The 12,514-nt window shown below is 30.4% G+C and overlaps 1 protein-coding gene across 1 annotated transcript; it reads right to left on the minus strand.

The window, feature by feature from the left end:
• Positions 1-9,662: 9,662 nt before the first annotated feature.
• On the minus strand, positions 9,663-12,305 carry LOC113866588 (glucan endo-1,3-beta-glucosidase 8-like). Its single transcript, XM_027501409.1, has 2 exons — positions 11,977-12,305; positions 9,663-10,767 (listed from the first exon to the last, which is right to left on the minus strand). The coding sequence occupies exons 1-2, from the start codon at positions 12,303-12,305 to the stop codon at positions 9,663-9,665; spliced, it is 1,434 nt and encodes a 477-aa protein (XP_027357210.1).
• Between the last annotated feature and the right edge of the window lie 209 nt (positions 12,306-12,514).

Consider the following 12,514-nt stretch of genomic DNA (forward strand, 5'->3'; position numbering starts at 1 on the left):
TTTCCTTTGAATACCTTTAGTTATAATTTTGTATAATTTATTTTCACAAGAATATTTGTTTCTTTTAAATTATTATTCTTTTACTTTTATTTCATCAACAAAGTTTATTTTTCATATTTATTAACAATTACGCAATTAAGGAAAAATTTCTTAATAACAGTCCCTGTGGATACGACACTTGGTACTTTAATTTTAATAATATTATTCCGACAACGGGTACACTTGCCTAATGATCGATTTTTACAAACCACAGGCGACAATAAAAGTGTTAGAATCTTTACACATGTGTGGCAGATTGGGCTATATGAGGGTTGATACATTTCTCCTTATGCTAATTCTCTCATCCTTTTTAGCCTCTTCTTATTAGTGCACAACTCCTTGAGAAACTTTGCATATTTTAGAATCTCTTTTATAGCATCCAGAAGCATAATGTTCACTTTTATTCTTTTAAAGGTCTCAAACAACTCATTGTCAAGGTCTGATGATGGCTTTAGCTTAGTCACTCTATTTAGAATGGGGAGAGCTAGTTTTTGTACAATTCTGAACTGCTAGGAAAATCTAGTTTCTCTGTGTTTTGCTGCTTCTCATCCTCTACATCACTTGGCACCTCTTTATTTTTTTGACTGTTTGGCAACTTCTTCCCACTCCTTAATATAATGGCACTAACCTTCTTGGAGTTAATCTCTAGTTGAGAAGATATTTTCTAGACCCTTGAGACTTGAACTGACTCACAGTGGTAACTAATTGGCTAATTTGTATTTGCAGATCTTGGATGGAAGCATTCACATTATGTTGAAATTGTAGATTACTCTTGACCATTTGTTTGACTAAATCCTCCAATGAAGGCTTAGAATTCTATTGCTACTGTTGAGAGGCACCATATCTTATTCAAATGATCATTGAATGTAGGATTATGAGATTGATACTAGAATTTGTATGGCTATTGTTGTCTCTAAGGCTGTTAAAAATTCAAATCTCTATACTAGTCTTATCTCACACTGAAAACTCTTTGGACAGAAGCTTTTTGGTTACCATCTTAAAGCAAGGGACAATAATCGAAGTGTGCTTTATGGATGAACAAATTTGGCAGTCTCTTGCCATTCCTCTCTGTGGAGTAACTTGTTATGCAACAACTATATGTCTTGTAAATGTAGTAAGCCCCTTAATTCTGCTATCTAGTCTACTCTCAGCTGCCATTTGGTTAGACTAATGCACATTGTACACTTCTTTGAGTGATGCCATGGCTCTTGTGTTAAACTGCTGAGAGTTCTCTACCATGTTATCAATCAATGCATTGGCTGCAGTTGGTGTTTTATCCATTAGAGCTCCACCACTGGCCGCATTAAGCATATTTTCTCTGTTGGGGCAAGGCCTTCATAGAAATACTAGATGAGCAACTGATCACTGATCTAGTGGTGTGGGCAGGTTGTATATAACTTCTTGAATCTTTCCCAGTATTCATATACTCTTTTGATCAAACTGTCTTATGTCATTGATCTTTCTTCTGATTGTTGCTACTCTAGATTTAAGAAAAAAATTTCAAAAAAAATCCTCTTGAGGTTTATCAATAGGTGACTAATACTAGCTACAAGTAGTAAAGTCAGTCCTTCGCTATGCCATCCAAGAAGAATGAAAACGCCTTCAACTTGATGTGATCTTCAAGTACTCCTTGTGACCTTATTGTTGAGCAGACTATGTAGAGCTCTTTCATATGCTTATAAGGATCCTCACCTACACTACGATTAAACTTGGACAACAAATGAATTAGACTAGACTTTAACTCAAAGGGAACATCTACATCAAGGTATATAATGCCTAATGGTTGATATGTAACATCTAGTGTAGCTAATTTCCTAAGAGTTCTTTCATGTTGCTTATTAGCCATGGTATTAGAATGCACAATTACACTATAAGAATCACTAGACTCAAAATGCACACTATCAACACTATCACTATGCACCTTTCAATCTTTTTAATCTATTCCAGGTTATTTTTATTTCAGGATCATATTCATTCAATTGGCAAAAATTAGTTTTGGTCATACACCAAAGCGCAAAATAATTAAAGTCAACCCAAACACATTATATATGATAGAAATTATAAAAACACATAAAATGAATTTTAGAAAAATTTAAACTACCATAGTTCATCTAATATGACTATTTCCTATTTTTGAGATTTTTTTGGTGATTTTTAAAAATATCAAAATTGTAAAAACACATAAAATGAATTTTAGAAAAATTCAAACCACCACAGTTTATCTAATATGACTATTTCTTATTTTTGAGAATTTTTGGTGATTTTTAAAATATCAAAATTTAAAAACAAATGGTCTAAATAATAAAATTTGAGATTTTAAGCAGGACCACACGAACTTGTTGTAGACAATAAGTGTGTAATTATAGGTCTACTGACAAAATTTAAGAGTAATTAAAGTTAGTTACAAAAATTTTACCAAAATACCTTTATGTAGTAGTAGGGAGGATTTTGAGAATGAATAATTTGTGAAATTCTTCACTTAAGGGGCTCTAAATTGCTTCCAAAGTGGTGCCAACCTCCTTGCTCTATCTAGAAATAATAAACTTCAAATCCGCAACTCTGAACTTCTCTTTCTGCTTCTCCTTAAATCTCTTCAATAATCCTGCACAACACACAATTCTGCAGCAAACCTATTAATCCAAATTATTATTATTATTTATTTATTTTAGATGATGAACGAAAAATTTTCTTAAAGAACAAATAAAGCTTCTCTTCCCACTTGTTTTTAACACGGCTAAACTATAGAATCATAAAATAACAAAAAATGCAAAATCACACACAAAATGCAGAACAAATGACAAGAAGAATTATGTAGAATTAACAAACAATTAAAACACAATTAACAACTCTTAAAACGAATCAAAAACTAACAATGTATCCTTGAAAACAATGCGAATTTGATAGACGATTGCAGAATCGCTACCAAAACAACTAAGTTTCTCTAAGAATTTTGCAGTATATAGCTCAACTTAGATCAATTCATAGAGACACATTCAATTAAATTCAATTTTAGGTTATTTAGTAATGTGAGTAACTATTTGGGGGTTTATGACTTGAATTAATTAAATTAAAATGAATACATAATTAACTTCATGAAAAATAGATTATGAATTATCACTCCACAGATTCATAAATGCATGTAATTTTGATGATCACAATATCTCAATGTTTTAATCTAAATTTTAACAATTACCCAATTCGATTATAATTCAATCAAATAACCTAATTGAACCAGATTACGAATTAAATCAAATTATCATTTAACCTAACCTAAATTTAATTTTTAAATTAAAATATCAATCAAATCCTAATTTAAATTCTAACCCACAGAAAAGTTAATCATAATCATGAATTGCACATATGAGATTAGAAAAGAGGAGAACAAACTCGAAGCAATTGGTCTAAAACTCAAATAAGATTTACATCATCTGAATTTTGTGGATTGAAGGAGAGATTTAGCCTTCCATCAAAGCACTAACTCAAGCATGAATGTGAAAAAGATGAGAGAAATTGAGAAAAGGAAAAATAAGGATTCTGATAAAGAGATAAATATGAAAATTCAAAATATATAATTGCATGCCTAATTGAAAGTCTCATTAGTCTATTATAGGTTGTAATTAGGGTAAATGAAAGGGCAAATTTCGGGTCTCCATTGAATCTAAAAGCCCAAATACAAGTATTTAATAATAAGGGTCTAAATGTAATCTCGTATATAAAATTCAACACATCTATGTAAAGTTTAAATCATCATAGAAAATAGAAAAAACCTCTTGTAACGCCTCGAGTTTATATTTGATTATTAAGATAAATATGTGAATTGATGTTTGAGTGTGCAATTAACAATGTGATGACTATTGAATTGTGGTGTGGATATATGTGTAAGTACGTATAGAGATGTGTACATTTGTATAATATGATTGAATGATGAATATAGACTTTTGGTTAGATTAATTGAATGTATATATATAGGCTAAGTGTGTAATGTAGGGGTGTTCTCATTGTAGCGAGAAGGCCCTAAGCGAGTTAGGTGATTTTGTTGCGTTCTCGCTATAGAGAGAAGGCAACAGAGATTGGTGCATTTTTGGGTGCAGTCTGGTTGTAGTGAGAGGGTCTCGCTGTAGTGAGATTTTGCAAAAACTAGAGTGCAGTTTCTTCTGAGATTTTTGCTGTAGATAGGGAGTGTTGTTGCAGTGAGGGAATCTCTTTAAAGCGAGAGATGACTCACTGTAGTGAGAGTGTCGCAACTAGAAGGGTATTTGAAGGGTTTAGGGTTTGAAACATTCATCTCCCATTCCTCTCTTCAAACTCTCTTTGATTCTCTTGAATCAAAATCCTATTTCACCATTTAAATTGCCTTCAAAGTTGTTTGGAAATGAGATTGAATGTTGGAATCACGTTTGGAGCATTTGGAGGTAAGTGTAAGGGTTAAGGTTTATGTTTTTTCATCCTTTCTCGGTTCTTTCTAGTTTCTCATGGATTTCCTCCATGTATTTAGGTCGAGATACTGCGTGGGAGACATTTTCTACCGTTAGATTGTATTGGGTCTTTAATTTAAGGTAAAGGGGACTCTACCCTATCTCTTTATGCCTAGAACTCCTTTGTATGGTTACGGTTATGAATGTGAATGATTGAAATGTAGAACGATGTATGTTTTAATGAAAATGATTTGATTGTGATGAGATTTTGATGGAAACATTGTATAGAATATAATGTGATGAATGTTGAATGGTGTGTATGATGGAATGAATTGATTGGTATGGATTGTGATGGAAAATATTGTGTGTTTAAATACAACGTGATTGATGTGAATATGATGTGTGAGGAAGTGGTTGAACCCGTTGTGGGTAATTGTTTGTGATTGCATGTCATTTGTTGATGATGAACAATATGAAATGGTTGCACGTGTGTGGAATGACATGTTGAATGCAAATGTGGATGTGTTTGAATATGTTAGAAAACTATGAATGATTCAACGATACACTAGGAGTGTGGAAGATGGGTTGGAGAAGAGAGGGTGGTAGTGACACCAATAGTGAGCGTGGGTGCACCACAGACCACACACTCTTCTCTTGTGAATGTGAATATAAAATAAAATATATGAAAAGTATTTGGAAATCAAAATAAAACTATGAATGTGAATATAAAATATGTGACATCATTATCCTATATTCTTGTGTATACCCCTTGGCTACTAAGCAATTTTAAAGAACAAGAGTCCCCCATAAGAAGGAGTCTTATAAGGTGGAAGATCAACTAAGTCTCAAGTATAAGTTGCTGCCAAAAAGGGTCAGAAGGCTCATGTAAAGTTGCAATAGCAAAATAGCAATGGTAATTATTAAGATAATAAGGCGTCTCTTACTTGAGTGAATCAATAAAGAATAGATGTAAGCACAGGTGCAAGATTAATAGTTGGGAACCGATTTAATAGGAGCAGGAAAGGTAGAATCAAGTGGGCGACATCAAAAGTACCTATATAAGAGTTAGGAAACAACTTCATAGAGGAATCAATCAAGAGTAAAGAATCAATGGTGAAAGAGTGCTGAAATTTGGCTAGTGGAGAGAACATGGTATTTTCCTATAAGGCAACATAGCGAGATATACGTAATTTGTTTAAAATAGGATCCCAACAATGATATCCTTTCTATTCAATGCCATAACCAAGAAAGCAACATAAACAAGCACGTGGTTCTAATTTTTTATGCTTGTGAAGTTGCAATAGAACAAGACAGGCACATCCATATAGTTTAAGGAGTGAATACTTAAGGGGCTTACCAAACAAATTTTCAAAAGGACACAAATTGTGAAGAACCAAAGAAGGAAAATGATTCATATTGTAGACAACATTAGGAGTAGCTTCTCCCTAAAATTTTTATGGACATAAGGCAGAGAGGAGAAGAGCACAAACAAAACCAAGGATATAATGATGCTTGCATTCAACTCAGCCATTTTGTTAAGAGGTGTGAGGATACGAACATTGAAGAACGTTACCTTTTTTATTGAGAAATTAAAGTAGAGAAAATCTTGATATTCTGTTGTGTTATCTGTACATAAAATTTTAATAGTGCAAAAGAAGTGAGTTTTGATTGTGATACCCTTAATTTCTTATTTAACTTAAATAATAATTTATGACAAGATAGAGAAAATAATTGAATTCATTATACATATATAATGAAAATAATAAAATTAAAATTTTCTTTATATGATTCAATTTACAAAAACATCCATGATTATTCAAAAACAACAAAAGATAAATTTAAATAAAGAATCACAATGAAAGGAGTTCTACAACTCAGGATATGGTCTAGAAACCAAAACAATATCAGAATTTGTCAAATACTGAAAAAAATTAAAAAAAGCCTAAATAAAATTCAAACATCATAAAATGATCCAATTCAACCAATTAGGCACAAAAGAGGATTAATGAGCTAGGAATGAGAAGAAATAATGTTATAAAAATCTAATTGATCACTTAGATGTACCTAACATACAAAAAAATTATCCCTAAGTCCATACTCTTTACGAATGACATTGTCTTGATTAAGATATCAAAGGAATAAGTTAAGTCTAAACTTAAGTTATGGAGACATACTTTAGAATCTAAGGATTTTTTTATTAAGTGAAAAAGAGGAAAATGAAGTTCATGCTTTAGAAATTAAAATTAAGATGACATCATATCACAAGTGTCCAAGTTTATGTACTAGTTATAAAATACAAGTTGGGTAGTTAAACTGGATAAAGACATCAAAAGTTATTTGTGATAAGAAAATACGTATCAAGAAGAAATAAAAATTTTATCATATTGCTCTACAATCATATATGATATATGGTAGTGAATGTTGGACTTTAAAATAATGACGTGAAGAAAAAAGTGAGAGTAACATAAATGAGAATGTTTAAATGGATGAGTGGTCAACCAAGAAAAAAAAGGAACAATGTCATTGTCCTTGACCTAAGGAAGGAATAGAGTAAGGGCTTTACCACACTATATTAGAACAACCATGTATTTCAAAAGGGAAGAGGGCAATAGAGGATGTAACTAGATTGTATTTTAAAACATAAATGCACGAGCACTTTCCTTTTTATATTTACAACTCCCTTTATCTGTCCAAATAAAAGAGAAGATTTTACATATTTATTAAGGATATGGATTATAAATCCCTATCTTATATAGAGAAGAATCTTTTTTTAATGTATTTGTAATAAGATTTTATTAAAGAAGAAACAATTTCAAATATTTTTCATAAAAATAAGTCTTTTGAAATATCTAAAATTTTTGGAGTAGCACCTATAATAAAAATGATTATAAATAATTGATTAAAGTGATTTGGATATGAGCAAATAATTCACTAAAGGTAACACTAAAGAGAACGGATAACAAGATATTTAATCCCAATAAAAAGAGGAAGAGAAAGACCTAAAATATTTTTTAAAAGAAATTATTAAAAAAAGATGGTTATTGTTCATTTAATAAAAATAAGACTTAATTATTATTATTGTAATATCACTTAAAGATATTAAAGACTTTTGAGAAATATTTTGTTTATTTTTTTATCAATAAATATTTTCCATTTGCTGGCCCATGAAACTGTGCAATAAACTATCACCAATACTCTTTAGAGGGGTAGAGATTGGAGAAAAGGATAGAATTGCAGCTTCTGCATGTGACAAAATTTGAAACTCTAAGCCTTATCTTCCATGTTCCATTAACTTTGCTATTAAACTATAAATCAGGACCTAATAGTCTTGATAGTCGCTTATGCCTTTGTATAATCATCATTCATACTTCATACTCTTTTTATAAAAAGTCTTATTTTACATTGATACTAAATAATCTTTAGTAACTAGCAAAACTTAATAACATGCAACAATTTATATGTGCTTGCATGCTATATTATCTTAATCCTTTTAACATATAGATGAACCTTTATATATATATATATATATATATATATATATATATATATATATATATATATATTAACAAATCTTTGTATAAGGTGGTGAACATAGAAAAGTGCTTGCTGATTTGAAACAAAAGCAACTTCATAATTCAAAGCATATCAACTTCATAAAATCAAACATTACTATAGCATTTTAAATGCTAATTAAAATTTAAACTCTCGAAAATAATATTTATCATGTGATGTATTTTCTTCATTAGTATTTTTGCTAATCTTATTAGCACATATTCAAATCAATTTAATTAATTTTATTTAATTTTCTATTTAATAAATATTACTTCAATATTTTTATTTATGAAATTTCTTTTTACATAGCTACACATCTATCGTGATATTTTTACTTTCAATATTACTCCTTTTTTTTTGTCTAATAAATATTTTATTATTACAATTAACTTTTAATGTCCTTTTTATTTTAATGACCTAATTTCTCTTATGTGTAACAGATGTTCTTCTTACCCAGGTGAAGTTAAAAATATGCATACAAACAAATTTAAAATTAAACCTATAAAATTTCAGTAGATAAAAGTGTTAATTCAATGAATTTCTTCAATTTAAGTATAGATCCATAAACAAGTTTGATTTTATAAACGAGTCATTTAAGAAATTTATTTTGTAGATACCGTTGCTCTACTTTAGAGACCATGATTTTAAACACAGTTCAAATTAATTTATTATTTTTATTAATCTACTAATAATTGATTAAGGAGGTATTAAATAAAAATATGAATGTGTTTAATCTATTTTGGTTCCATTTGTTTATTATTTTAAACAATCCAAATAATAAACCTATTATCATTGGTTTTATGTTATATTCTTATAAAAAATCTTCTCTATCTTTGCACTATTTCATAAAAAATATTGAATAAAAAAGTAAATAGATTTAATATATTGAAAACATAAAAAATATTTAAATTTTTTTATCTATTTAATTAAAAGAATTAATACAAAAATATCATAAAAATTTTAAGAATTTTGTTAACCTCAATCTTTAAAGTTGAGTTTAAGTATCCATAAATAAATTTTTTTATAAAAAGTATATAATCATTATATTGAAATTATAAAAATATAATAAATACTTCTTTTTCTAATAAAATTTTATTATTATTAATTACTTATTTTTTTTAACTAAAGTTAACAAAATTTAAATTTAAAATTATTCTCATTCTTCCCTTTCCGTCAATTGACATAAATATCAAAATGGGTCAATTAAGTATTTTCTTCTAGTCAAAAAATTGATTCACTTCCACATGAACCATCTTTTAGTATAATACTTTGGTAATCCCAATACATGTGAGGACTCCAAAATTAGATCGCGGCATCAGAAGTCCAATGCATTAAAGGGGTTATTCTGGCCCTTACAAGCCATGCGTTTACCATCTGAACCACAGTGCTTTACAAAATAAAATTCTTCATTAAACGACTCTGTCAACAAATATTATCATCACCCACGCTATCTCCAAGTACCACAACTGATGAAAATATATAAATAAATAAGAATAATGAAAACCACTCTGTTAAAGAATTAAAAATAAAAAAATATTATAAATATGCACCATAATTTCTAATATAATTTTAATGTGAATTCTAATATTTGTTTTTTTATTTCTTAACAAGTATCTTTAGCAAAGCTAATAGTACCTATATAGTACGTACAAGACCTTAACAAAATAGAATCGTAAGTAAAGTGACAAATAAGAAAGCTACTAGCGAGGGTCTCAAAGAGGAGGATGAGGAAGGATTTATCTGAATAATAAAATTGCAAGTTGGCGTTGAAATATTGCTTGTTGTAAGTTTTGCTAAACCTTCAAAATTGCATGCCATGTCATTCTGGTTCTGCACTTGGTAATACATATTAAATGCATATGAGGCATTCCCATTAGCATCGAGGTTGTTGCAGGAAGACCCATATCCAAGTGCAGTGCAATCAGCATAGGTGCAAGCATAGTTTATATTATCTGCAAGTTTGCTTAGATCATTGGCATCTGGATTAAACATGCACCACTTTGAATCAAGGTAATGCACATTTTGTGCTCCACCTAGTAACTTGTTCTTACCTTTACCAGAAAGGTCCATTGGAAACTTGGGCTTTCCATCATACCTAAAAATTCCCCAATGACGCTCAAAATTACCTGGGGCAATGCTCTTTGCATCCTCATCAATAAGTCCAAATAGATAAACTTCAATAAATCCAGGCCTTAGTGGGGTGCCTTTATTTGCTGCAAGCCTTGGTAGAAGCCCTTTATAGAACCTAAAAGCATTGCCCAAATTGGCATACTTGTCCCCATCTGTGGGCCACCCTACTTCTCCTACCAAAATGGGCATGTTCCCATATCCCACTGATTTAAGAGCAGAAACCAAGGTGTCAAAATTTGCATCAAAAACATTGGTGTATGAAACCCCATTATCATTTATGGGATTGGCCACCCCATCAAAGAAGGCAAAGTCAAAGGGGAAATTGTCATTCTCATAGAGACTTAGGAAGGGGTAAATGTTCACTGTGAATGGTGCACTATTCTTATTCAAGAACTGCACTATCTGGGTCATTAGATCACTTATATCAGGCCTAAATATTCCTGCAGATGGAACAGGATTGTTCTCTGGAGACTCATACACATCAGCATTTAAGGGCACAGTAGCCTTTATGGAGTCTCCTACACCAGCCTCATTAAGGGCATTTTGAATGTTCTGTAATGCAGGGAAAGTCACATTTATGAATGAATTATTGTAGGATTTTAAAAATGGCTCGTTCCCAACTGCAACATACCTGTAAATGAATAAAAGATGGACTGCATAAACATGTAAGACTTCAAAAAATACAGAATTAATAAATTTTCTACAAGCACCAATAAAATGGCAAATAATCCCAAGACCAAACACTGTTCTCTCCAAATCCTATATCTGCCCTTCTGGAGAAGATTTTACGTACACCTTAAAAGGAAATCCATTCTCCCCTGCCACATTAAAATTTACTCCAAGACAAATGTATTAAGAACCATGACTCGATTGGCACTTTTTAGAAAAATTGGTGATTGAGACGAATAATGTCAAATTTTTATTTATATTAAATGCATAATTCTAATTCTCAACAATATTTTAGTTAAACAAGAAAATACTCACACTTAGTTACAATTTAAAAATTAACTTTATCGTTTTAACTTTTGATGTAATATGGAAACAGAAAAAAAAATATAATAAACTATAAAAATATTGTGTAAGTGTTTAAAAAGGTTATTAAAAATAACGAAATCTAAATAAGTTACAGGGAGAGAATCTATATTGAGAAAAAGGTGCAAGCACACTTTTGAGTTCACTTTTCCAAGTCTCCTTCGTGTACCATTCACACTCAAACATATGTGCAGGGCCCAGACTTTCTTCTTATGTCAATTATATTTAGATCATCACTTTTATTAACTGAACTATTGAAAATTGACTATTATCATAATTTATATATTTTTTTTATATGCATGGATCTCAAAGATACATCTCAACTTCAATTTGAACTTATGTATAATTTAAATTTAAAAGGTAATTTATAAAGTAAAAATTATTTTAATCTTTATAAGTTCTTTAATGATGCAGGACTTGAACAAAATATAGAAAAACAAAACATTAAAAATTGTCTCATTTTAACCATACATCAAATATTTTTCTTTCATTTTGTAACTTGAATTTTGTAAGGAAAACTATAAGATAAACAATACCAAAATAATATCTTTATTACTACTGTGTCGCCTTTAATGTTAGACGTGTTTTGAGACTGAAGAAAAAAATAAAGAATAGATACAATTGTATATAATAGTATTAAATTAAAGACGGTGTCGGTGTCAATATTTAATTCAAAATAATGGAACTGAAAACAATATTAACCAAGAACGATGTATACAATAACATTAGAATCACAACAATTAACGATGCGATGTCAATCCATCACAATTAAAAAGAAAAATAAAATAAAACAGTGAAAATAACTCACTTGATGTTAACTCCACCCTGGAAATTGTAACTAGTAACATTCTTCCTCACCCACTGCATGGCACGATCATATTCATTCATTTGAGCAAGCTGGTTATTAGGAATGGCAATCATGACTTCAATCCCAGAGCCAGCAAGAGCACTCATGCAAGACTCATCTGAATCAAACAGCTTAACCTTTTCAATCCCATTATCCTTCAACATCTGAACCACTGTGTCTGCCCTCAACTCGTGTGTAGCTTGGGTTCCCCAATTCACCCCAAGCCCCTCCACACACCAACCCATTACCCCAACCACCAATACCCATCTCAAAAACCACCCTTTTCCCATCCTCCAAAGAGAAGTAATCACCAAAAAATAGAGAGAAAGGAGTAATCAACAAAAGGGTAGTTTTTATTTGTTCATTAAATCCATTTAAGCATATAGAAAGAGGTGTGAAAAGTTGGCAAGAGCATGTGAAAACTGGGGCTCGAGGAATGAACGAAAATTCAGAACACTTTTTAACCAGGGATGTATTAGAATGAGTTGGCGAAAATTTT

This window comes from Abrus precatorius, unplaced genomic scaffold (genome assembly GCF_003935025.1).
Source record: "Abrus precatorius isolate BTA unplaced genomic scaffold, Abrus_2018 Scaffold5, whole genome shotgun sequence".
NCBI lineage: Eukaryota > Viridiplantae > Streptophyta > Magnoliopsida > Fabales > Fabaceae > Abrus > Abrus precatorius.